The following is a 27,320-nucleotide window of genomic DNA, read 5'->3' as shown; positions in this document are numbered from 1 at the left end:
TCAAGAAATTCTCTCCTGTAGTACATGAGTGCACATGCTTAACAATTATCTCTTCTGACAAACAAAAATACCTGGGCACAAATATTTTCCAGGTAATTGCGCTTCCGTGAATGAGCAGTGAAGCCATCATACATATAATCTAAATATCTGAATACCCAAAATCAAGTAACTTTCAATTTATGGTAAGCGCAGTTTCAAATTGCCAAGTGCGTCTTTTTTCTGTACCATAAAAAGTGAGCTACTTCTGTCTTATTTTTCTGTAGTACATGAGTGCACATGCTTAACAATTATCTCTTCTGACAAACAAAAATACCTGGGCACAAGAATATTGCTGTAATTATCAAGCTTCTACTGTTCATTGAATCATTATTATCACTGATTTGTTATGGTGGATATAATATTTAAAAATCCTAAGAAGTGCAATTAGTAAGATTCTTGGTTAGGCAAATACATCAAAAACACCAAAAAGAACAGCATCATTCAGCCAAAGTCCATTTTAGAGACCCACAGCTTAACACTGTATCCCATTCTTGTCGAATTCACTATAGCTTGGGTAAGTGGAGGGAACTTCCAGTGTAGGCCCACAGATGTGAGCTACTGGCCTTCTGGCCAAGCCCTCTATTGCTGTTAATTGAATGGTTATTTTCAATACGCTCGTGACTTGTGAACCAGTGATAAAGTGCAGAAGCTTCTCAAGTGTTTTGCGATCCAGAGCTCGGACATAGTGGGTAAGGTATCTTAGTGACTGGCTTTCCTCCCTTGTTGTTGTAACTGCACTGAATAAATTGATTCCCTTTGCTGTAGGAGCCAGCTCCTTGTACAAATCAAGAGCTGCAGGAGGATTTTCAAACTTTGACTGAAGTCCAAATCGAACAACATCCCTCATGCACTGCAATGCATAATTTCCATTTTGGATCATGCACTTGTGTGCCAATTGGTGGATTGTGCCTGCAGCTTCTTCCTCTTGTGGAATGTGGGCCCCTTATCTGGACAGCAAATCTACCAAAGCCTCTTTCTCATCTTCTGTCAAGCTGCCATCAAGTGCTGATTGTACAGCTGATCTGTCTGCATCGCATACGTACAGCATGAAGGAGCTTAAACAAAACATCTTGTGTGACTTGCTCTTCTCCGAACAACAAAGCTACAAAAAAGCAGGTGCTAGCTTCATAGGAAACACTTTGTGTTCCAGGTAACCCTTTACTAATATTTGCCCAACTGCATTCCACTCCTCACCGCCTAACTCGGGGCATAATGCTGGAATTCTGACATCTTCCCCATCAGAGTAAGTGCTGAAAAACATTTCCCCAAAACATGTGTAAGCATCTCTGGATCTACCCCCAATTCATCCATGCAGATTGTCACATGTACGTAATTGTACTCACTCAAGCTGAGCTGAAAAAAAATGTCTGCTGCGCATTCAAGTCGAGGGAACGAGTTAGTGTGTGGAGGGAACGATTTATGGAAAAAATTGACGTCACCTTTATTTTTGATAGGGGCTCCTTATGTATATGTGTATGTAATGAAATAAGATATTTTTCTCAAGTTATTCAATAAATAAGGCCATAAAGTCCTAAATACCTTAAGGCAAGAATTTCTTCATTAGTTTTTTCCTTTAAAAAAAATTCAACCTGGTTGACTACAGAATTACAGTGCAAGAAATTTCTGCTATCTTATCACACCCATGCAGAAGTCATTGTGAAAGATACATACATTTGAAGATCTTCTTATATAAATACTGATTGCATACACATAACAACCAAACTAAGATTCTTCACATTTCCCCAAATTTGTAAAATACACAGTTCTTATTTTATTGGTGAAAAAAGTGTCAGATAAATGCATATTGAATAGATACAGTGAGATATCGCGCCTTGCGATTTCACCATGATCCGTCCTCTCTGTTACAATGCCCACTGTAGCATAAATAATTAACTTCAAGAAAATATAAAGATACTGGATGAAACTTTGGAACCTGAAGTTTTCAACAAGGACACCGGTAAATAATTTGCTTTCCTTGTAGTTACACTTATTGCCTGTTTTAAAAAAAGCTTTTCCTTAAATGGGTTTTCTGCCAAAATAACTTACGCATCAAAGTGCACAGAGAGGATGGTTTGTGGTGCGTGCGACAATATGCTCGGATAAGGTGGCACATATACAGAGATGACCAACATCACTAAGTAGTAAGTACTGCAGAACAAACAGCTTGGTTTAAGCCATTGCCTTGTGGTAGCTTTCCCGATGTGGTCACAAGCAGCAACTGGATGCAGCGCTCTGTTGCCTCGCAAACTTTGATGATATCACATGATGCTCTGACAAGTCCACCCCGATTCTTCTCCAGCAAGCTACACTCCATTACCTCACCGGTCGTTAGAGCATCTTTGGCCTCATTCACTTTCAGGGCAAGGCTGCGAAAGCCTCATCGGTGAATCCTGGCTGGCCATCTGAAGGATGGGGTAGTTGCAAATTAAATATCTTCCGAACATGCCTATAAGCTTTGGCAGAATAGAAGTTGAGGGTGATGGCAAATGCAAGAAGATGGATATTTCTCCCCTGATGGCTTGTCACACCTCCTGACCATTCTCTTCATAAGTTCACTAGGAATGTTGCAAGTCTTGTCCAGTACCTCAATTCCATTTTCTGAAAGAAAATTCTTCCCTTTCAGTGTTGAAACTACGTCTTTGAGTGCTAACCTTTTTTCCTAGATGCCTCGATTTTGCTTGAGAATTTTTCAAACGTTTTTGAAGATTGGAAGTATGGTCAAACAATTTCTCAAGCTTTCGCTTTACACTGCGTGGACTGTCACTGATGGAATATGCTTGGTCTTGATGGGTCATGCCTGTCTTCTTGATAGTAGTTAGTGGATGTATCTTTAAGCCTTCAGAGCTATTGGGAAGTTTTTGAGGAGTTGAAATCTCTTCGGTTCCATGATCTGATTGATGACAAACGTCGATAGGTTGCTGTGGTGCTACAACAGGAACTATGTTGTCTGATAGAACTGGTTCAGCAGACTCTGAAATTTCCGGGGAACAATTCTCTTTGTTGGCCATTGGATATGGTGCTTTCCTTTGTTTTTTAGACTGCAAGAAACAATAACAGACAAATATTAGAAAAAGGGTTTCACTAAATATAGTTGTATTACTTTTTGCAACTCACAATGTCACATTACTTTATATTTCATTTCTGAGCAAAGAAATACCCTGAAAGAAAACAAAGCTTTGAAATATTTGAGCTACATTTACTAGTATCTACTGACCTCCAATGATTTTTTCCCATAGTCAGAATGTGCACAGTGAAGTATCTTAGCAACTTTGTTGCGGAAATGTCTTTTTCTTTCCCAACCAGCAACAGTGGAGTGCCGACGAGCTTTCTTGAATAGCTGTTCTCTCTTCAATATCTTCAATATTTGGATGATTAAAGTCTCCAGCAATTGTAATATTGGGAAGCCGCCTATGATGTTTAGATATCAACTTGGATAGTGAATAATGAAACCCGCTAGACTTGTAGACTGGTTACTTGGAGACAGTAATAGCTGCACAAGGAGAGAGATTTGCTGTTTTCAAGTTTAATGTTGCACCACTGTAGTTCACTGTCCACATCAAAATCAGGACATAATAAGCCATCCCCTCAGTCATTAATGAACGTTGGTTCATGTACTCTCAGAAGATAAAAAAATGAGTAAATCATCTGATTGGTTTTGGATTGCTAATAATTCTTATAGTTACAATTTCTTTTTGATAACAAATATTTTTCCATGAATTTCTGCATTTAAAGATCAAGTGAATAAAAAATTCACTAGTTAACAAACTATTTCAATCAATTAAATCAGATTTTCTTATTCCAAAAAAAATTTGCCAACGCGCTCACTTTGATAAACATGATGTGTTTCGTCCATGGCAAACTGTTGATTACATCTGTCTTTTAGAGTTGCTGTTGCTCATTAGATAACTAAGTCTTCAGACTTTGAACCATAAGGTCTGGGGTTTGAATCCCACCCGAAAAGACCTTGATCAACATTTGGTACTCTCTGCCTAGGTGTAGTTAAATGTGTACCCTGTAGGAAGGAATTCCTTGAATGCTCAAGCACCCAATCAGGATAGCCATGCTAAAGCTGAGGTAATGTGGTAGTACATGCTGTTCTTAAATCACTATGTTAAAATGTTGCATATTATTATTGTTATCACTTCACAGATAACACAATATATTTATGGAGTGTCAATTAAGGCTGATATTTATGTGCAGACAGTACACTCTATCTTTTATGTAAAAGGAAGAAAAAGAAATTTCTATAGTCTAGACAAGTGAAGTAGCTTGAGCTGGTTTTGCTTAACCTTCCTACAAGACACAGTTGACCACTGATTTAGAAAATTACGGTACTGTGATTGGTGCAATTAAAGCCTGTCTAAAGCTTTAAATAGTCATATTTAAAAAAACGTAATAGTCATTGAATTCATTTTGTTAAACCCATCAGAATTTTGATGTAGCATTTATTTCTGGCTGTTACAGAAATTCAAGTAAAAAAAGAGAAAAATCCAACAAGCATAACACTGAAAATTTCATCAAAATCAGATGTATAATAAGAAAGTTATGACGTTTCAATATTCGCTTGATTTCACATGATAGTTATATGCACATCCTTGTCGGTATGTGAAAGAGGGAACTGATGACATCAATCACTCACTATTTCTTCTGTATTTTATTAAATTGAATATAAAAAATTCAAATTTTCTACTAATTGTCCTGTGAAACAAAGTTTATTTCTCCCTAAAACTGTAGGATTATCATTGTTTATTATTTTATGGGTCAATCAAGTTGGTCCTTATTGTTAAATCTGTAGAAATTGATATATTGTCTAATTCAAACAACGAAAAACATAAACTTTCCTATTCTACAGTGTGTATCACAAAAAAGTTTACACTTTGAAAAAATCCTGTAAAATTATACATTTGTAATATCCTGAAGATTTTTCCACATTTTAACATTGATACAGATTCACTCAAGCAAATGACGATATAACTGTCGAAAAATATTTCCGCTTGAGTGAGCACCACTTACTTTTGAAAAGTTAGTGAAAAATGATTTGCGCAGAACTTTGAAATAGTTATGCGAATAAAAGTAGACCTTAATCACAAAGAACACATGGAATTTAGCAAGTAAAATTAATTTGAAGATATATTTTACCTTTTTTACTTGTTTCCTTGCTCAAAACACTTCGAAGAGTGTATTTCGCCCCACCCCCTCCCCCACACACCGAGGCCTTCCTGACGATATTTGAGCTGTGATTTACATGGAATGGCTTACGCTTGATTTTCATTTTGTTGATCATTGCCAAGCTTCAGAAAAAAGTGGAGAAACAAGTATTAAATGAAAAATGAAATGTAAACCCACTTTCAATGATAAAAACTTAGTGAAAAATGCTGGAGATGTCTGATATAAACTTGTTCAGATTCAGTTATGTCCTCAGATGCAGCCGGCAAAAAAAGGGTAAAGGTTGCGCTCACCAAGTGTTAAAATTTCAATTTGGGTGGCAAAATTATTAGAAAATGCTTGAATGTATCCGTTTTATTTCAATTGACTAAAAGTGCAAGGGAAATGTATGAGAAATGTTTCGCAATGTAAGTTTGATTTCGCCCTTTTCCCTTGACACAGCGTGAAAACGATCATTTCTGCGCAAACAGATCTCTGCGAGCTTTACACAAATGGACAGTGCTCACTCAAGTGTAACATTCTGACAAAACTTTTACTTTCATTGGATGGATGAGACCCAAACCCAAGATTTTATGTGAAGAAATTACCCACATGTTGTATATTTTCTAATTCTAAATCAAGCGCCCTCTCTTGGTAATGTTATTATTTTCTATGAAAAATAACCGTTTGAACACTTTTATTATATGATTATTGGAAAGTTACTGACGACGTTCATATCCTGAAATTTTCAGCCCATTCCATACTTGGGCACCCGATTGAATTGACTTTGACGTATGTTTAATTCATTTGGTTGAGTTTTTAACCTGAGTTATCACAAGCTTGTTTGTAAATGGTAACCCGTAAAAAGTCTATAAAATGTATTCCTAGTCAAGACAATGCGAGGTCACATGGAAATCCAGACCAATATATGGACAGAAAAGTCTTTTTTTTTTTAAGTTGCCTTGTTTTATGATGAAGACAGAAAGGAAATAACTGATCAGTTACTTACTGACAGGATTTGATATAAAGTTCAACATTCCGGAACTTACAAACTTTTATATTGTTTTCAGAATGTTGATGCTTGTAATTGACTGTTGATATTAACTGTACCTTTATTTTTACTTAAGCATATTTATTGTGTGACCAAAAAAAAGTGTTTAAAGGGGTGTTTTTTCAGTATGATAAGGACACGGGTCGCACGTGCACTTGTTACGGGTATCAAAACAACAATATTCAAGAAAAGGGTGGTTTTGAAAGACTGGTCAGTGGTCAATCGCAGGGTCATTTGTATTTAGGGTATATTTTTTCCAAAGCTTTTTTTTTAAAGACCAGCCAAACATGTTTAGGATATGTTTTTACCCAAGCTTTTTCCCTGAGATCATAATATTCAGGCGACAACTTATGGGGCCAAATTGTCCAAATAAAGCCCGCGAATAACTTGTTTAGGTGGTTATTTTTCACACAGAAAAAAACTTGTTTAGGAGATGTTTGGAAATAGTTTGGTCATGCATGTGTACAGCAATGTGTACTGCCCACCCCCCCCCCCCTCCCCTGGGTTCAAACAGAGGGTTGAGATTTTGAATGTGCCGCACACGATCCAGGTGAGGTACCTGATAGGATTAATTCCTTGAATGCACTGAGCTCCGGTGATGGTAGCTCTAGCTAAAACAGGGGTAAGTTTAGTACCACTTTGTATCCTCGGGCAAAAGTGCTATACAAAAGGGAAATTGTCCAAAATACTTATTGGGTTATACTTGTTGCAGAAACGTGCTATTAGAATAATAACAAAGTCACCATGCCTTTCCCTTACAATTTTTTTTAACCTCAATATATGACCTGAATGTTTACTGCGTTGCCATATTTATGTATCAGTATTTTAACAGTGCTTGGCCTGAATGGTTTAATGATTTCATTTATTTTTCAAATTGCAGCCAATAGATATGCAACAAGACATTTTAATGATCTCTACTTGCCAAAGTACTGATATTTTTCTTGTTCAATTATTAATCACAGAGGATCTATGAATTGGAATAATTTGAAATCAGAGCGGAAATCTTGCCAGTCATTGTCTCTTTTTAATAGACAATACAAATCATGTCTTATTAATCAATAATTCATTCAATAGACTTTCAGGTGCCTGTTTGACCTTTTTTGTATTGGTGTAGACTTCATTTCTTTGTATGATGTTTTAGGGACTAGCCTTGATAGGCCATTGGCCTTTGCTGGTCCCCACATCCAGTACATGTATGTTGTGCTTTCATTTGTTGTTATTGTTATCTCTGAAACTGTATTTTGCTTTATTATCCCTTGCCTCTTAATAATATTTTTTAATATTGTTTTATCAAGTTAAATGTATGATTTTATCTTGGATGCAATTAATGGACATATTATCCAATCAATCAATAAAAAAGAGCCAGCTATTATTATTTTCATTGAATTGAATTATAAGGTAAACATTGTTTTAAATCATTTCCTATATTGTATCTCATGTCTACCTCAAACATGTTTGAGGTACTTTGTCATTATTTTGGTGCCAAAAGTTTGTAATTATGAACAAACTTTGAAAATCTCATCTGATGGGGCAGAAATTTTCTGACAATGTAAAAAAAAGTTGTCAAAATAATCTCGGGGGAGGGGGGGGGGGGGGGGGCTCTGCCACTGTTGGGTATACTAGTGATGGTAAGAGTTCCATTGAGCATAGATTATACATCAGTGATACTCAGTGGTCAGTTCTGCTACTTTACAGGAAGTGACACTTCTCTTGTTTCCTTCCCTTTGTTATTGTTAGAATTCTTTTTTAATCATGAACTGGGTGCTATTTTTGATAGAAAACTGCTTGTAAATAGATAGATTACCCATGACTTTCCAATAACCAGTGGCCTGTTCTGTGTTTGAGATGTTTGAAATTTCCCTTGTTTAAAGCATTTATCTTAATGATTATTAACATTTATGAAGGTTAAATACCAATGTTAGCTGATTGGAATCAATATGATAATCTCATTCAGCATCCAAGAACAAGTTACATTATTGCCTAAAATTGTGCATGACTGACATTATGAAAACACTTTTGTTTTTTATGATTTTTGAATTGAATGGTTTAATTACAATAGATGTAATATTTTGGTTATTCGTTGTTTGAATTCATTTGAGTGCGTTGACTGTATCTTGGTTTGTGATGCCTCTGTTATCAAAGTATATTTACTGCCCATTACAAAAGAATCCTGTTATATTAAAAATATGAAAATGTTGAAATTTAAGAACCAATTGTTTTCCTGAATAAGTAATCATATAAAGGGATTCAGGGCTTTTGTACTTTCATAGAGTGACTTCAAGATGAATGTACCAGGTGCTGGATTATTATCATCTTTATTATGTCATCATCATCATCATTAGTGATATTATATTGTATTATTACTGAAATTATTGGTATGCTATACGGCAATCCTGACACGGAAAGAATTTTATCGGAGCTCAGGAACTGCCCTGGAATACAAAAAGCCCAGAAAATCCCCATTCATTGCGATGTTAAAGCTTATTAAATGTTGTGGAAGGTATGATGTGAAAACTAGCCCCTGTCAATGTACTGTTTGTAATTTGGTGATAAACAAACACTAATGATTGACTCTGGGGAAGAAAAGAAATATGATGAAGCTGATTAGCTGAACAGGTTGAGAAGAAATTATTTTTGTAAATGCTTAAAAATGAACCAAGAAAAATATAGTAAATATTTTTTGCACTTAAATTTAATAATTGATTGGAATAATCTCTTAACGAATGTGTATGTAATATTACTGAATTCTTCTAAACTACCATGACCTATGATAAATTTTAACTGAACAGATGCTTATTCTTTTGTCTACCATATGAATAATAGAAAAATTGCACCATCAAATTTTGAGTCACAGATTTTAACATAATTTTGCAATACTAGAATAATCATTTTTTATTTTGATTAATCTTGACTGGAATATATTCTGTAAATAAAAGTAGTCAAAATAATGTACCATGAAGACCTGTGAGTTACAGATCTTATCACACTTTGCAATAATGTTTACCTTTTATATTTGAAATAAAACGTTATATAGCTTGCTAATTCATTTTGCTTTGTTTCATTTTTTAATCATGTATATACAGTATATATATGTACTCACTGGTGTATAGCCATGTCTTATTTATAGCTGTTAGATGAATCAGATTTGTACATGGGTTGTGAAATTCAGGGAGATGTGTATCAAACATGTAAGAAAAATGATGATGAGAAGTGACCTTTCTGGGAAGAAATTTTAAACGAGGGAGATGCAAAAATGATGAAAGCAGAATTAAAGCAAAAGAGTTAGTGGTTGTTGATTTGAGGTCATTGATGAAGGGGATGATCATTGGGAATGTGATGGTGACAGTGGTGGTGGTGATGGATGACGATGGTGTGATACTGATTGTGATGACAATGATGATGGCAGTAATGCATAATGGTGGTTGGTGGCGATGATGTTGATGGTTGACATCTCTACAGTGCGTATAAAAAAACGGGACAGACAAGAAAATTCTATAAAATTTTTGTTTCAAATTATGATCTTTATATTTTGATGTCAATAGGTGCTCTTGGTTCTTATCCTTCAAATGTTATTTAAAAACATTAGTTTCGTTCATGCTTGAGCAAACACGGAATGTTTTTGTCTGGGGTTAAAAAGGAGGGTTGTGCCAAAATGGCATCAAATGATATGATGGTCGGACTTCTTGCTAATGAGCAGACTTCCGCTTAACCTTTTCATTATCTTTGCCATTGTTTTCGAATTTTGCGGTCAAAATTCATTTCTAGATCTACTCATTTGCTTGAATATTTCTGTTGTTCCTTGCTAATATGTTCTCTCTTTTAGGTTTGAATATTCCTTCATTAGGCAAGAACAATTTTTTTAAACCGCAGTTAGGGAGAGCATGTTTTTTCTTCAAATCCTTTCATTATGCGCTACAAAGGTTATGGTGCCTTTGAACAGTGGCATACTGATGGCTGGGGGCTTGGGTTGCTCCCCCACCCCCATTAAAAAAAAAAAATCATGACCAAGAAAACGAAAGTGGAAAGAAAAATAACAGAAAACGTAGAAAGTGAAATATGTCAAAATCACAAAATTGTATATTTTAATGAAAAAGTCGCTTCACAACTTTTTGATACATTTTACCCGATCTGCCAAATCTTGCTCCTTCAAATTGACTCAATACACCATTGCTATTGAAAGACATGAATCCTGTCCTGTTTGTCCTGTCAAGCACATAATTAAACTTGGTGAAGAATTTAATAACCCCTTGAAAATAGGATTCATGTCTGTTATAGGTACCATAACATATTTGATTCACATAATAAAATACAATTTGAATAAGTTTTCCCAGTTAATAATGCAAATCTTTTTGCTTGGGTTGACAAAGTCCTTTTCTTACTTATGAAGGAAAATACAAAGGTAAAAGAAGTTTGAATGAAAAAAGAAAATAATTCAGGTATACATAAATTTATAAATGAAATTTGACAGCATTATTCGAAAATTATGGCAAAGATAATGAAAAGAGAAAGTCTGCTGGTTAGCCAAAAGTCTAATCATCAAATTTTTCATTTCTGCCATTTTGGCGCAAGCCTCTTTTTGAAACCCCGACTAAAACGTCCCGTGTTCGCTCAAGCATGAACAAATTTCAATTTTCTAAATGGCATTTCAAGGATAAGATCGCAGAGCATCTATTAGCATCAAAATATAGATATAATATTTTGAAACAATTTTTTCTATAGACTTCAAAACATTCCCGTTTTTTATACGCACTGTATTAGTTACGTTTGTGGTGTTGATGGTGGCTGTTGATAATAATTGAACCTTTTTGTGTCGCCCACCAGAGGTGAAGGCGGTCGTCCTTCCGTCACAAATCTAATGACACATTACTCCACAACTGAAAGTCGCTTTTCAACCAAACTTGGATGGTAGATGGACTTGGGGGACCTGCATGTTATGCTGCAGTTGGAGGTCACATGGTAAGGTCAGAGGTCATTTTCAGGTTAACGTTAAAGTTTACATGCAGGTCAACGTTAAAGTTTACATGCAAGACTCTACATGACACCTAACTTGATCCGCAACCGTAAGTCACTTTTCAACCAAACTTGGATGGTAGATGGACCTGAGGGACCTGCATGTTATGCTGCAGTCGGAGGTCACATGATGAGGTCAAAAGTCATTTCCAGGTCAACGTTAAAGTTTACATGCAAGGCTCTTTTTTTACACTTAATTCCACAACCATAATTCACTTTTCAACCATACTTGAATGGTAGAAGGACTTGGGGGACCTGCATGTTACGCTGCAGTCGGAAGTATGGTTAAGTCAAATGTCATTTTCAGGTCAATGTTAAAGTTTACGTGCAAGGCTCTTATGACAAGTGTTATTCCATCCTAGCCATCTCACAATGAAGTTTCGATACAACTCTGTTGCGTGCCCTTGCAAATCACAATATTTCTGGTTATTTCCATAAGTGGGCGCGACACAAAATCGCTTTTGCCTTATTATTGCCTTTCAATTGATATTATTTTCATTTTGGATATTTTTTTACTTCATTTTTTATTTTTTTTTCTAAAACGCAAACTGATAATTGGTAATTTTTGTCTCGCCTGAACCAAGTTCGGCAGAGACTTAGTAATCACTTTTCCCGTTGGCGTTGGTCTGTTTCTTTTACATGCATGTTCCAAAATGATTAAAGGAGAATGAAACCATGAGAATTCTTTGATTTTTCTGTTTCTACACACGCCTATTTGTTCCAAAGATATAAAAAAGTGTGTTTTTTCCTTTCTTCTTTATTTCTCTCTTTTTTCTTGATTTTTTTTTGGGGGGGTGTTCATGGCCCCACCCCGTCCCTCCAGTATGCCAGTGTTTTACTAAATTTGGCCATATGACGAGTTCCTTAATGTATTGGCTCACATCGTCATTGGTGTAATCATAGAAAGAACAGGAAGAAGAAGACAAAAATATCACGAGATATCTTTCATAACATGCATGATATACCCATAGCGCACGTATATCCACCTTGCTAGGTGCTCCTATATTACCCCGGCTAAGCTAGTCTACCGATTCCGGCGCGCAAAGCTTTTTGAGGAATTACTTCCTGCCGGTACCCATTTACCTCACCTGGGTTGAGTGCAGCTTAATGTGGGTCAATTTCTTGCTGAATTAAGAAAAAACGCCATGGCTTTGAATCGAACCCACGTCCTTCAGATTGACCACGTCCCCATAATTATTAACCCATATGGATCAAATGGGACCCATATAGAAACACAGTTCTGTGTCGCCGGGGGGTCCAGATTGGCTATGTAGGATTTAAGATGGCATGCCCAGAGTTTACCTACGTAATCTCACTTGACCCATATGGATCATAATTGGGCCCGTACATTCCCATATGAGTGGCACATGTGGGGCCAGATCGTTGCCCAGATAAATCCCATTTGGGTCCCACATATTTTCCTGAATGGTTGTAATATTAGTAATGAAAATAAACTTAAGTTCATCAAAATGATTCTAGGACATCTACCCCCTGGACATCTACCCACCGGACATCCACCCCCCGGACATCTACCCCCCGGACATCCACCCCCTTAGGACAAGTACCCCCTAGGACAAGTACCCTCTAGGACATCTACCCCCCGGACATCTACCCCCCAGACACCTACCCCCCGGACACCTACCCCCCGGACATGTACCCCCCGGACATCTACCCCCTGGACATCCACCCCCCGGACATCTACCCCCGGACACCTACCCCCCGGACATCTACCCCCCGGACATCCACCCCCAGGACATCCACCCCCGGACATCTACCCCCGGACATCTACCCCCCGGACATCTACCCCCCGGACATCTACCCCCTGGACATCCACCCCCTTAGGACAAGTACCCCCTAGGACAAGTACCCTCTAGGACATCTACCCCCCGGACATCTACCCCCCGGACATCTGCCCCCGGACATCTACCCCCTGGACATCCACCCCCGGACTTCCACCCCCTTAGGACAAGTACCCCCTAGGACAAGTACCCTCTAGGACATCTACCCCCCGGACATCTACCCCCTCATCTTTAAATTGATTTTTAATTGATAAGATACATATTTTTGCTCATCTGTGAGCGATCATAACGAACGAGCAATTTGACAAAAAAATGACAGGGGGTAGATGTCCTAGAGGGTACTTGTCCTAAGGGGGTGGAAGTCCGGGGGTGGATGTCCAGGGGGTAGATGTCCAGGGGGTAGATGTCCGGGGGGTAGATGTCCGGGGGGTAGATGTCCGGGGGGTAGATGTCCGGGGGTGGATGTCCGGGGGGTGGATGTCCGGGGGGTGGATGTCCGGGGGGTAGATGTCCTAGAGGGTACTTGTCCTAGGGGGTACTTGTCCTAAGGGGGTGGATGTCCGGGGGGTAGATGTCCGGGGGGTAGATGTCGGGGGGTAGATGTCCGGGGGGTGGATGTCCGGGGGGTAGATGTTCTAGAGGGTACTTGTCCTAGGGGGTACTTGTCCTAAGGGGGTGGATGTCCGGGGGGTGGAAGTCCGGGGGGTGGATGTCCGGGGGGTAGATGTCCAGGGGGTAGATGTCCGGATACGCATCAAAATATCCCATACAGTTAGAGCACTGTTGATTAGAAGAAAGAGCTAGATGTTTAGTTTTCAACTCACAATAACCAGATAACATACAGTGATCTTAAGAGCCACAAACTGCATTTAAATCATGTCAGCTTCCGGTCCTAAAAACTGGAAGACTATCTCTCCATCCTCTCCTCAACTGAAGACTCAAGTTTTCAATCAAATCATGATAACATTTCTCATTAGCAACGTTATTATCTTGACGTGGATCTCCATCGTTCAGGTACAATTCTCTTGCTTTCACATCGGACCAGTTCCCTTGAAAGGTGATATGATCAAAACCGATCCATTCCGTGTAGTGGTATCTCTCTGTCCTCATCGAGTATCCCATAATCTTGATTAAGTCCAGAGGTGGCAAGTCGGTCTTCTTAGTAGGGTAAATACTAGGCCGAGGGTATTGACTGAAAGTTGCGTTTTTCCATCTAGAGAAATTCATAGAGGTAACGTCTTGACAGCGTTCGTGGCGCTCATGATCAATATCTCTGTTATTCAGGTATGCCACTTTTTGGAGAAGTGGTGCGAAGCTGTATCCTTCAGAACAGAATGTCACGTTGAAAGGGTTTGGAGGGCAAAGAGGCGGCACTGGAAGGCCTGCCAGGTTGGCAAAAGTAGGAAACAAATCAACGAACTCTACAAACTCATCAATTTTGTTCTGCGATAGTAATTTCCGCCTTCCTGTATCAAGTCGGAAAGATTTCGCCGATTTGAACTCTTCATTTCTTGTCTGGTTCTCAATGTTCTTTGGAACTTTCAAATTGTTGCCATCGAAACGAGAATCAATTTTGGTAATAGTCTGGTGATGTTCTATGGAAGAGCTTTTACCAGTTCCCAAAGTGGCTTCTTTTATTCTGTTTCCATAAAGATTACTTTGGAAAGAAGGTGACAGTGGGTCGATGAGGGGAAACTTCCTTGAAGCAAAAGAATCCCTATCTGTTACCCCTGGCACATGAAGTATTAGTGGTGCCCTTGTGGCTAGATGGTAATTAGAGGTCTTGCACCATTCCCCGTGATCTCCTAGCTGGTAACCTGGAACAAAATAGAGAGTAAACATGAGCATCGTTGACTCTTTCTAATTACTACGTAAAAGTAAGAAACAGAAACGATTTAGTCTCTTAAAGAATAAATGAGCATGGATAATGTGATATAGTGGTTTGGATGGCAGGAGCATTATGGAAGTTCATTATGAGACAGGGGTGTAAATAGGGCAGGGCTTTGCTGAATCGAAAGGAAAATTTGACAAGAAAAATGGACGGGTTACTTCTAAATGGTCAGGGGGGAAATAAGGTTTCCATTTCAAAGTGATGACATTTAGATTCAATTTCTATGTTTTATCATACACACCGAGTTTTCAGAAAGTGCTACCTATGGTCACCATAATAGTAGCGCTTCCTGAAAGCACCCAAGATTTGTTATTGTGTTGAACATTTTGATGAAGAAAATATCATGATCAATATCCAATTTACTACTCAAACCTACATCTCCTTCTCCATTGCATTTGCCATACTAACTTATCCATGAATCCCATTCTTTCTTTCAGAACACAATTTATATTAAAAATAATAATAATTTCGTATTTACCATGATCCCCTACGATAGAGATAATTGTATTTTTCTCATGTCCCCAGTCTTCGAGCGCCTGTAGGAGCCTCCCAACTAGATAGTCGGTAAAACTTGTAGCTGCGTAATAATTCTGCCGCATCGAGGCCTATGAAAGGTGAAATTATATATTAAAAAAAATATACATGTTACATATGTCGGTCTAGGAACAACCTGAGGAGTGAGAGGCGGACATTGGTGAACAGACAAGAGACCTCCGTCAGCATGGTCCACGGTCCCTCCACTTCTGTTGTCACTGTCAGAGCCTCACGCCGGGGCCTCACGTTCCGTTACATTTACTGACTGTTTAAAACCATGATAAATCTTTTGTAATTACTATTGTTGTTTTTACAATCTTGTTCAACCTTCATTTCTTCCCATGTGGTTTAGCCTCCGTTTCACAGCATGTAATTTGTCAGTTCATGTCCTTGGCTTATAATCAAGCTATGATTTTAAATATTTCAATAAAGTAACATTAAAAAAAAAATCTCTCAAGGAGATGGGTTAATGGGAATGAGAGCACTCATATAAAAAAAAATCTGTGATCTTTTTTAGGTTTTGTTTTCTGACATGCAGGTTGGTAATCAACGAGACAAATAGTCATCAATACCATCACGTCGATCGTCTAAATCAATGACTGGTGATTGCCTTGCTTCTCATTCCCTACTGAAAAACAAGATAAAGGCGACAAAAAGTAAGAGTAGGAACTAGGAAGAGAAATATGAACTACAAAGAAAGAGAAAGAGCCAAACAAACTTACATGGTATTCCAAAGGAATGGTCCCGAATGGAAAGCTAAGATTTAATGCTTTAATGTCATCTCTTTCTCTGAGTTGTTTGAAAGTTTCCCATGCCACGGTCGGTAGGTTTTCGGGAATGTTCGGGTCGGGAGCGATCATTACCGATTCGAGCGGATACAAATTTTGGAAATCCTTGGGATACTTCCACGGTAAGTGCGGCTTCCTGAATCCGACGGCCAGAAAGAAGGGTAGTTTCACCACCGGAGCTCTCTTGCTTCGTCTTGATGTCGATCCATGTGGATGCAAAGCCGCTTCAAGCTTAGAATAAAGGGCAGCATCCTGCCTTTTGATACGTTTAGGTTTTGGAGAGAGTATCTTGATGAGATTTTCAGTGATTTCAAGTGTCTGTAGGTCTGGTAGAGTCTTCTCTGGCATCTTATCCACATCAACCGGGCACATCGCATTGTCGTATAGGTTGCCGTCTATACCGGGACACACCTAGTTTGCCAAAAATGAAAAATAGATTTGATACACTCAGTGGCGGATGCAGGGAGAGAGTGGGCACAACCGGACATTGGCCCCCACCCCTTTGAGAGACATCAACAATATTTTTAGTGGAACATGTCATGCACGGACAACTTTTTCATTTTTGCTTGTCGAACTGTTCATGGAACAAAATGACATTGATTTGGTAGTGAAGACCTTTTTTTTGCTTGTCAAATTTTATTTGGAACCAATCAACTCGATTTGATAGCGAAGACCTTTTTTGGAGGGGAGGGGGAGCTAATATTCTTGTATACAATCCCCCTTTTTTTGAAATCCTGGATCCGCCCCTGGATATACTTTTATTATCACTTTTAATTATAATTATGGCTGTCTAGCATGCTCACTATGAAAACTCAGTGTCAAACATTCAGGGCGGCACAACATTGACAAAATCTGGAATGAATTATTTTACATGACTTTCTACCATTTAAAATTTACGAATTCCTCTGACTTTCGAGAAACTACCCGGCGACCTAAATTTCGTAAACTCTTACATTTTTCTTTCTTCCTTTTTTCTTTGGAGGGGGGGGAGGCAGAATGGGTTGTGGGACCACTTGTTTTTATGACTGAGTTTAACATTTCCCGGCTTTTTCATTTTTTTTTTTTACAAACCTTTAAAGGCAGTATAATGATTTCATGGATGAACGAAATGGGCAATTTTTATCTGCCTAAAGTCTCTCCATGTCATAATAATTATTTTAACAGCAAACAATGACTGACACTGGATAAAGTATTCAAGGGCCTATACATAGTGATTACTAGATTAGGTCGATCTAAAAGTTTGTAAAATATACCTTTGCATCCGAGTAGCTTTGTGTGGAAGGTTGGTATGCTGGAAGGGTCCAGCTATATGGATAGTCGTCAGTCATTCCACTAGGTGCACCTATATCATGATCAAAATGGATGAGTATATGGATATCAGGTAGACATTGGGGTACAGAGTATTGAAGGGGAATGCTGCCTTGGCCATAAATGATGTGTTGGGAAGGAGAAAAATGAATTAACAGAATAATGAAAGCCAAAAAATCGGACAAGCAATAAGAAAGCCATAGCTGCTTTGAAAATGAGATCACTAACAGTATGTATACTTCAAATTGGCAACTGGGTAAGTAAATTACGACAAGGGGCAAGGACAACTTTTCCATAGGTCATGTACTTTATTATCAGGGATTTGTGGTTTTCTCTGAAGTAACCCCATCTATATAGCGAGTGAAATAATATTCAGAAAAAGGAATTTACATTAGAAACCCGTAGTTTTCTTGAGAGTTGAGGAAAACTTCAGCTGTGCGGATATTTAGATCGACAAATTTAAGCGGGGAGCGAGGTTGGATGGAGGGAAAAGGCGAGAATCTGATGGGATAGAAGGGGAGAGGTTGCGAGAGGGAGGGGGGAGAAATAAGAGTGAGAGGGGGAGAGAGAGTGAAACTAGAGAGAAAAGAACAGAGATTGAGATGGAGGGGGGGGGGTAGTGAGGGCATTATACGAGTCCGTTCATTCATGTTCATAAATAAACAGAGAGAGAGCAAGAGAGAGTGAGGGGGTGAAGATGAGAAACTAAACAAAGGAACGGTGATTGAGATGGAGGGGGGTGGCAAAGACAATATGCGAGTCCATTCATTTAAGTTTCATAAAGAAACAGAGAGGTTGCAAGAGAGACTGGGTAGGGGGAGAGAGAGTATGCTAGATGGGGGGGGGCAAAGAACTTGGCCATCACAGAGAAAGAAACAGATTTAGATGGAGGGTGGACGAGGACATTATGCGAGTCCGTTCATTCATGTTTCATAAATAAGCAGAGAGTGCATAAAGAGTGGGGGAGAAAGAGAAACTAAAGAAAGAAACAGAGATTGAGATGGAGGGGGTGGAGAGAGATTTTATGCGCTAGAGGGGGGGGGGGGCAAAGAGAAAGAGAACTTTGCCATAATAGAGAAAGAAACACCGAGATTTGGATGGATGGGGAGGGGGGTGGCGAGGACATTACGCGAGTCAATTCATGCTTCATAAAGAAACAGAGAGAGTGGTGACGGTGTGCAAATTGATGAAGCCACAGAACTATCGGTATAGTCCATGCGCCTGCGCACTTCACTTATTTAGCTCAACTTATGAATAATTCATGCGCCATAGCGTTCCCATGTACGGAAAAAATACGCGGGGGGAATTACATTGACTAGTGGATACCATGCGCGACCCCCAAAACGCGTAAAAAGGATGTCTTTTTCAAGATAGGGCATGTTACGTACATAACGTAATAAGGGTATCAAAAACACTAAAATAATGAAAAAAGATATTACGCTAGGAGAGATGCTTTCATATGGGATGTACTTTTTGCCCCGTCAACACTACGTGTTTAGAGTCCTATTTGCGCGAGGTTTTAAAGGTTGGGCCCAAAGACCAGCCTTAGTTGGGCCGTACTATATACCCCATGATGTAGGTAATGATAAAACCAACGACCGAAGTCCGTGACATGAATAAAATATCATTTCACTTAATCGTTGGAGTTCAATTAAGGGAATACTTGCCAAGGGTATCGTTTTCTTTCCAATACTTGTTAAAGGTCAAGTCCACCTCAGAAAAATGTTGATTTGAATCAATAGAGAAAAATCAGACAAGCAGATTGCTGAAAATTTCATCAAAATCGGATGTAAAATAAGAAAGTTATGACATTTCAAAGTTTCGCTTATTTTTAACAAAATAGTTATATGAACGAGCCTGTTACATCCAAATGAGAGAGTTTATGACGTCACTCACTCACTATTTCTTTTGTTTTTTATTGTTTGAACTATACAATATTTCAATTTTTACGAATTTGATGATGAGGACCACCTTGCCTGGTGTACAAAATATTAAAATAATGGAATTCCAAGTGTTCAGGGATAAATGAAACTTAATTTCACATGACAATGACGGGAAAATCCAAATATTTCATATAATAAAATACAAAAGAAATAGTGAGTGAGTGATGTCATTAGTTCCCTCATTTGCATACCGACCGAGATGTGCATATCACTGTTTTGTGAAATGAAGCGAAAATTTAAAATGTCATAACTTTCTTATTTTACATCCGATTTTGATGAAATTTTCAGTGTTATGCTTGTTGAATTTTTCTCTTTTTATTTAAATCAAATTTTTGTTGGGGTGGACTTGTCCTTTAAGGTTAGGGTTTCACACGTCAATACTTGTGCATTTTCAGAATATGGAAAATACTTGTTTGAGTTTTTCGAGACGCCATGGTCGCGCATGGTATTCACTCGTCAATGGAAGTGCCCCCTGTTACACCCACCCATACCATGATCCATTCGCAATGATGGCAGTATACCTTGACAGTGCGGAGTATGAATGTGAAATTTTTACTTTATGACTGACTCCCGGGCTGACTCTAAATTTGCCTTCCCCGTTTACTGGCCCATCTTCCCTCTCTTTGCACGACACCCTTACCCACTCACCCCCCCCCCCCCACACACACACACGGACACCCGTCTCACACTGATATATTAATGTATTTCTTTTCTGGGTGGCTGTACCTGGATGGAAAACTTTTCCAACTGAAAGTGTGATGTAGCCGTTGTCTTTGAAGTGCTGCGGTATGGTTGTGTAGTTTCCGGCGTGCGTTCTCCAGTAAGAACCGAAGTCATACAGGCGAGTTGTGTCGGGACGTCGTCCTGTAAGAAAAGATGTCCGGCTGGGGGCACACACCGCTTGCTTCAAAACAAAATATAAAAAAAAATCCTTGATTACTTCTTCGAGTGAGTCTCTATAGAAATAGCACTGTCAGAAACTCCCTACCTATAGCTACTTTTCGGCAAAATGCTTTTGCCACTACATGACTATTCACCCGTCCCAGCGTAAGATTGGTCATACCATTCTATAATGGTTATCCTATCCATCGAATTAGGAAGCTCTTCACTATCATAATCACTATCATCAACATCATCTTCACCATCACCATCATCATCACCACCACCACCATCGTCACAACCAGCATCGACATCACCATCATCATCACCACTATCACCACCATCACTATCACCATCATCACCACCATCATCACCACCATCATCATCACCATCGATCATCATCATGATCATCACCACCATCATCACCATCACCATCATCATTACCACCATCATCACCACAATCATCATCACCATATCATCATCTCCATGGAAGTCATGCAGAGCGGAGGGTTATCTTTTGTGTTTGGGGGCGCAACAATAATAGCCCCCCCCCCCATCGCACATGAACAAAGGATAACGCCCATCATCATCGGAAACTACGGCGAGTAGCCTTTTATTTGATTTATCATAGATATAGGGTATACCAGCAAACCAAAATAAATGACGTCTCAAGCAGAGATAAAATTATGAAATGTAAAAAAAAAATCAGATAATTCCTCGTCATTTCCGTCTTCAGGCGCGGATCCAGGAGGGAGCCGAGCCGCCCCCCCCCCCCCCTATTTATTTGACAACCTGCAGAAAAAAGTGTACTCTTTATCTTGATAGAAACTACGAAAAACAGAATGAAAAGTAAAAAAAAGAGGTATTATACCCATGATGTGTAATTTACAGCCTCGTAGCGGCCGGCCCGACCCCGAAAGGAAACAAGAGAAAGGTGAGGGGAAGAATTGGAAAATAGATTTCAAGAGGATTAAATGACACTTCATATATCCAGTTCTGAAATCAATTTGCACACAATATTTTAGCTCGCACATCAAGCTTTCATTATTTTGTTTGATTTACACAAATTTTTATATCAAAATTTTCAGCTCGCGCTGCGCGCTCGAATTGTTTGATTTGTGAGATACCTATCCTCTTTGGAAATTCTTTCCAAAATTTGTCAAATTGCTCTTTTATCATGTCAGTATATCAAAAAGTTAAGCTCGTGCTCCACGCTCGCATTTAATCGTTTGAGACACGCAGCTTGTTCTTTATATAAATAAAAACTCGCTTAGACTGTCCAGTTTTCAGGTCGGAATATCAAATTTTGAGCTCGAGCTTCGCACTCTCATTATTTAATTGGTGATACTTGTATCCTCTTCATTAATCACTAACAACAGTCATATAGTCCAGTCAATCTAGCCAGAATAGGGGGGTGACCCACCACTAATTGCAACACTTGATTTTCCACTGCAATGCTTTCCAGGAAGGTCCCCTTAACAACATACTAAAAGTCCCAAAAAATCCAAGCAGTGGAAATTTATGAAATTTGCATATTATGCAAATTAGCCATAAAAAGTTAGAAAAATAAGGAAAATAGTCCAAGATTAGAAATTAAGCGTCCCAAACAATTTAATTTGAGCGAAAAGTAATGATAAATAACTGTATTCAATGTTTTTATTCAAAAGCTTATATGGAAATATTTCAAGATATTGTAATTGTTCTCATATAGACTGCTTGAAAACATTTGATTTATGTAGACATTTATATGCTACTATCACTAAGCATGAGAATTCATCACAATGCCTGAAAATTAATTTGCATATTATGCAAATTAGCCATTAAAAATAGGAAATAAGGAAAATAATCCAAACAATAAATTTGAACAAAATTTTAATGATGAATAAATAAATACAATGTTTTTATTTTAAAAAGCTAGCAAATCTGCCTCATTTGCATATTATGCAAATAGGTATCCATATATGGAAAATGTCAAGATATTTTGATTTTCTCACATTGACTGTTGTTCAAATCATTATGCTGCTATCACTAAGCATGCATATTTATCGTAATATAATTTGTATTTAAGGGAAATACTGGAAATGTGCTCTTCACGTCCTAAAGCCATGTTGTTAGTCTGACAAGATGATGCGATTGGCAAGAACAAAGCACATTATTTGAAATTTGTGAGTAGTTTGTTAGAGCTGACATCCCTTTCTTATATGGATGAGAACGACAGAAGGGAGGCTAAGAAAAGCAAACTTATGGCAGGTGAGATCTGATGAGTAGTCTCATTAAGAAGTGTAACAGAGATTCCATCTGGCCTAGTAGCTTCGTGCAGATTGTTTTCTTTAACAATTTCTTCAGTAGTTTGGCTACGCCCGCTTGACTCTGGCCATGTCTGAGTCACAACAGGGTTCAAGGACTTGCAGAGCAGCGTCATCATCATCATGATCAGTGGTAAATACTAAGACTAAAAAATCTGTTGTCTTCCAATGTAGTCATAGCGCATGATATTAAGGGCTTCCAACATGCTAGTTGTTACAGCCTGGATCATTGCCAATCCGGTCAACAAATTATGTACTATAGGCTTGTCTACTATAGGCTTGTCTACAAACCATTCTATGGTCCTCCTTCATGCATTGTAGCTATTCTGAGCTTCACCTTACTGATGCTCAACATGCGCAAGCCTTCCTATAAAACTTTTCTTCCGACACAATTTATGTCCAGTGTCTCATTGAGGCAACTTGTGTCGGAAGAAGACAAGGGTAATGGTTTGGTTCTTGTCAAAGTCCTCTTGATTGACATTCAATCTCCTATGCTCGACTTGTCGGATTTCAGTACAGAGAGTTGTATGATTGTCCAAAGTACATCTGCATGACACTATGAAATTCAGCATTCCTCCAGAAGACATCCTTAGTCGTACCATAATTTCTGAAAGGTTTAGTCCTCTGTATACCCTCACGGTATACCAATGAGTAACACAAAGTGGCAAACAAATCCTGGAATGGGTACACACTGTTTAATCAATGTTGGATGGTATTTGATAGTGATGTTAAAGGTGTTCCGTTATGTTGTGTCCTCTTGTTGGAAAGGCAATAATCTGCCTTAGTCCTTCATCTTGGTTATTCATTGTCTCACTGAGGAATTTCCATTTGCTATAAATATCAGGAAATTGATATTATTTGCATACGATTTGCTTAGAAACTATAGCTACAATATATGGAGATAGTTGCCATCCTTAGGAGATTCATCAAAGAGGAAAGAACAGAAAACGGATGCTTCATCCTGAAGCAGCAACTGGATTCAGCAAGGACGTCTAATCATGATTTCTGTATCTGAAAAGATGTCTATATACACTTTAAGCCTTTATCATGACTTTATGAATGGCTTTCATGTCGCTCGTATGGGCAAATGCTCATTGGTATTTATAAACCATGCCCAGGGATCTCGTGATCCAAGGAAGTTACTCATATTCACCACCAAGACAAGTGGTGTGCTACAAGGACCAAATATTCAAAGCTAACGAGCTTTTATTCGTACTGGGTGTGACATCTTGTACTGATCACTTGACAATCAAGGAACATGCTAGCGTGGACTATACTAGCAAGAAACGCAAAGACTCTACCAAGTCAAGGAGAGAGCAGGACTTGGGTAGAAATATGAAGCATTCAAACAGTAAGACCCATGTAGAACTGACTCATCATTGCACAATATGAGTGGGGTATCTGCTCCGGTGGTAACTGCTCATGAAAAAAGTCAATATCAACCAAGCAAGGTCATCAAGGTTACATATATAACTATAATCTACGTGGAATTTTGGAATTTTAGAGGAAAATATCAGTTTTCTTGATTATTTATAACATGCCGGATGCTTATTTGCATAATATGTACATTCCACTTCAGATATTAAGCTGATAATTAATGTACTAGGCATTCTTAGTAGTCATATATTGATCTAGATTCACAGAGGGGAGACCTTTGAAGGGCCTTTCAAAGACCAAAAATTGGCAAGGTCTTATACAGCAGTCTCCAAGATCACTGAATTTTGTCATCTCTGTGGAATGGCTCAGAAAGACCCCTCGAAGAACTCTGAAAGACACCATGGTCTTTCAGAGATGTCTATGCATCAAGTGATCCTTCAGAATTCTTTCCATAGACTTTGCCTGGTCTTTCAATTATCTTTTGATGATTTTTCAATGATCTCTCATGAGTCTTACAGTAATCTCTGAAAAAAAATCTCGAGAGACTGCCGAAAGATCATAGAAAACTAATAAGAACTTTGAAGGTTCATTGAAAGACCACTGAAAGGCCAGCAAAAACAATTTTCCTGTAAGACCGCTGAAAGACTGTTTTGAACCGTTTCAAAAAGTTTTGGACTCACGAGGACCACAAAGACCAATGAAAGATCTATCAGGAATCGTGAAAGACATCAGAGATCTTTAAAAGTTCGTTGAAAGATCAAGCAAGTTTTATGGTCTTACAGCAGTCTTTCAGAGCTCTTGGTCTCTTTGGAATGAGGGTTTAACTGTTTGTATGAGAAAAATAGAAATTTCTGGGGGTTTTTTCATACAAGGATGCTCATAATTATATATGCAAATGATGTAGATTTATTTACATTTTTTTTATTTGAAGAATTATTAAATTTGTAAAGATTATCATGAACTTCGATTCAATTTATATTGTTTTCCGCACTTGATTTCCAAATTTGGGATTATTTTCCTCATTTGCAAATTTTTATGGCTAATTTGCATAAAATGCAAATTTTGTGATTTTCCTATGCTTGTCTATTTAATGGCTTTTAATATGGTGTTAACTTCCTGTAACTTAAGGCATTGCCATATTCAAATTTCAATAGATAATCTACTTGCATTTTTTTAGGAATGTATCACCAGTGTGTTTTCTTGAATATTTATTACATACTTATTTGCATAATATGCAAATGACACTACAGAAACTAAGCTAAATATAAATCTATTCAACGTCCTTAGTGATAGCAGCATGTAAATTTCAACATTATTGAAATTTTCAAGCAGTCAATGAGAGAAAACTCACAATATCTTGACAATTTTCCATGCTTATTTGCATATTATGCAAATGAGGTAGATTTTTTTGCACTTTTGATTAAAAACATTGATTAAAGTTATTTATCATTAATTTTCGCTCAAATAAAATTGTTTTGGACACTTAATTTGTAATTTTTGGACTATTTTCCTTATTTTTCTAACTTTTTATGGCTAATTTGCATAATATGCAAATTTCATAAATTTCCAGTGCTTGGATTTTTTGGGACTTTTAGTATGTTGTTCAGGGGACCTTCCTGGAAAGCATTGCAGTGGAATATCCAGTGTTGCAATTAGTGGTGGGTCAAACCCTATATTGACTGGACTACTATCTAATTGAGTTCTTTTTCACGGTATTATAATAAAATTTAGGCTCGCGCTTCGCGCTCGCATTGTTTAGTTGGATACTTATCTTTGTTCATGATTATAAAAACTGCTCAGAATCTCCATTTCTAAGACATAAAATATCAAAGAATTTTAGCTCGCGCTCGCATGATATATTAAGACCACATGAGATAATCGCAATGTTGTGAGTTCGAATCCCTACTCTGCCATTGTCTCCACTTTGATAAGAAGGTCCAAGAATAATATCTGTCGTCTATAAAGTCAGCCACTATGACTGATTAACCTAGACGTAAAATGTTTCCTAGGTAATTTGTTATATACCAGCTTGGCGTTTACCAGCAAAAATGATGTCCTGCCGAGCTCCTACGGGAGTTACCATAAACAGAAACATAACAGATACCTTATCTTGTTTATAACAATAAAAACTAACATATACTTAAAATTTCAGTCTTTAGTTAGGACTACCCCCTTAAAAAACAACCCAAAAAATCAAATTATAGCGGCCAATCGAGAAAAAAGTTGATGAATATATTCCCCCCCCCCCCCCCTATTGGCGAAAGCTGGATCCGCCCCTGGTCTTCTTCCATTATTGTTCTCGTTTTTGCTTCAATTTAATTAGAATAGCATAGGCCTACCTAGTGCCTTATAGGGCCCTGTGTCTGTGCAAGTGTGTATCTATGGTTTATAATGATTTTAATCATTATGATTAGTAGTAGGAACCGCGACGGCAGTTGGCGATAACTTATGAATCCCTGTTATGATAATGGTCGCTTACTTTACCGCGATACAGTGCGTCAAAGAAAAAAATATACTTACCTGTACCATAGCGTTAGTAAAGACAGCTGACTGAGCTGCTAGTTGGTCGATATTTGGTGATATGATCGGACCCCCATAGCATCCAAGTGATGGCTGTAGATCATCTATGACGATAAATAACACGTTGGGTCTTCTCGAAGTTAGGCCTACGAGATCAATAATCGAAAATATGTATTGCGGCATGAATAAAATTAACAAAGGGGAAAGGGCTAATAATAAGATTCGAGCTTTTCATTTTTTTGTCTAGTTACGAGTTATGACCATCTTTCTTGTGCTAACAATCAAATTAAAATCTTGGGTACAGCATCTGTTGCTGAAGCATTCAATAGTTATTTCTCTTGATATCGGTCAGATTACACAAAATATATACCAATTTCCTCGTGACTACATTCATTCAACCGTATATCAGCTTTACTCCTCTTTAACCAACTTCTCATCAATCTGCCTCACATGTTATCAAAGCATGTAGTCATTAATTCTACCCACTTTGATTTACAATGTCGCAATGCCCTACGAAAGACCATTAGTGCCACGAAGAAAAAACCCACTATTTCTACTAATCTGTATATACAGATTACGGTATTTCTGCTCATGGGTGTCGATCGGTATTCTTGGTTGGGGGGATGATTGACACAAATGTTCTTGTGGATGGGGATCTTTCAACATTACCCCCACTAAAATCACAAGTTAGGACATTTGGGAGTGGTTGATATGCATGGTGTTTTTGGAA

The 27,320-nt window shown here is 38.1% G+C and overlaps 1 protein-coding gene across 1 annotated transcript; it reads right to left on the bottom strand.

The window, feature by feature from the left end:
* Positions 1-16: 16 nt before the first annotated feature.
* On the bottom strand, positions 17-26,681 carry LOC121410725 (iduronate 2-sulfatase-like). The gene is made up of 8 exons (XM_041602998.1): positions 26,591-26,681; positions 20,235-20,412; positions 17,511-17,599; positions 16,192-16,668; positions 15,414-15,540; positions 13,869-14,861; positions 314-3,077; positions 17-71 (listed from the first exon to the last, which is right to left on the bottom strand). Exons 1-6 carry the CDS (start codon positions 26,597-26,599, stop codon positions 13,924-13,926), a joined length of 1,818 nt encoding a protein of 605 aa, XP_041458932.1. The 5' UTR covers positions 26,600-26,681; the 3' UTR covers positions 17-71; positions 314-3,077; positions 13,869-13,923.
* Between the last annotated feature and the right edge of the window lie 639 nt (positions 26,682-27,320).

Source organism: Lytechinus variegatus, chromosome 1, assembly GCF_018143015.1.
Source record: "Lytechinus variegatus isolate NC3 chromosome 1, Lvar_3.0, whole genome shotgun sequence".
Classification (NCBI taxonomy): domain Eukaryota; kingdom Metazoa; phylum Echinodermata; class Echinoidea; order Temnopleuroida; family Toxopneustidae; genus Lytechinus; species Lytechinus variegatus.
The sequence above is the reverse complement of the archived record's forward strand: the minus strand, read 5'-3'. Positions and strand labels throughout refer to the sequence as shown.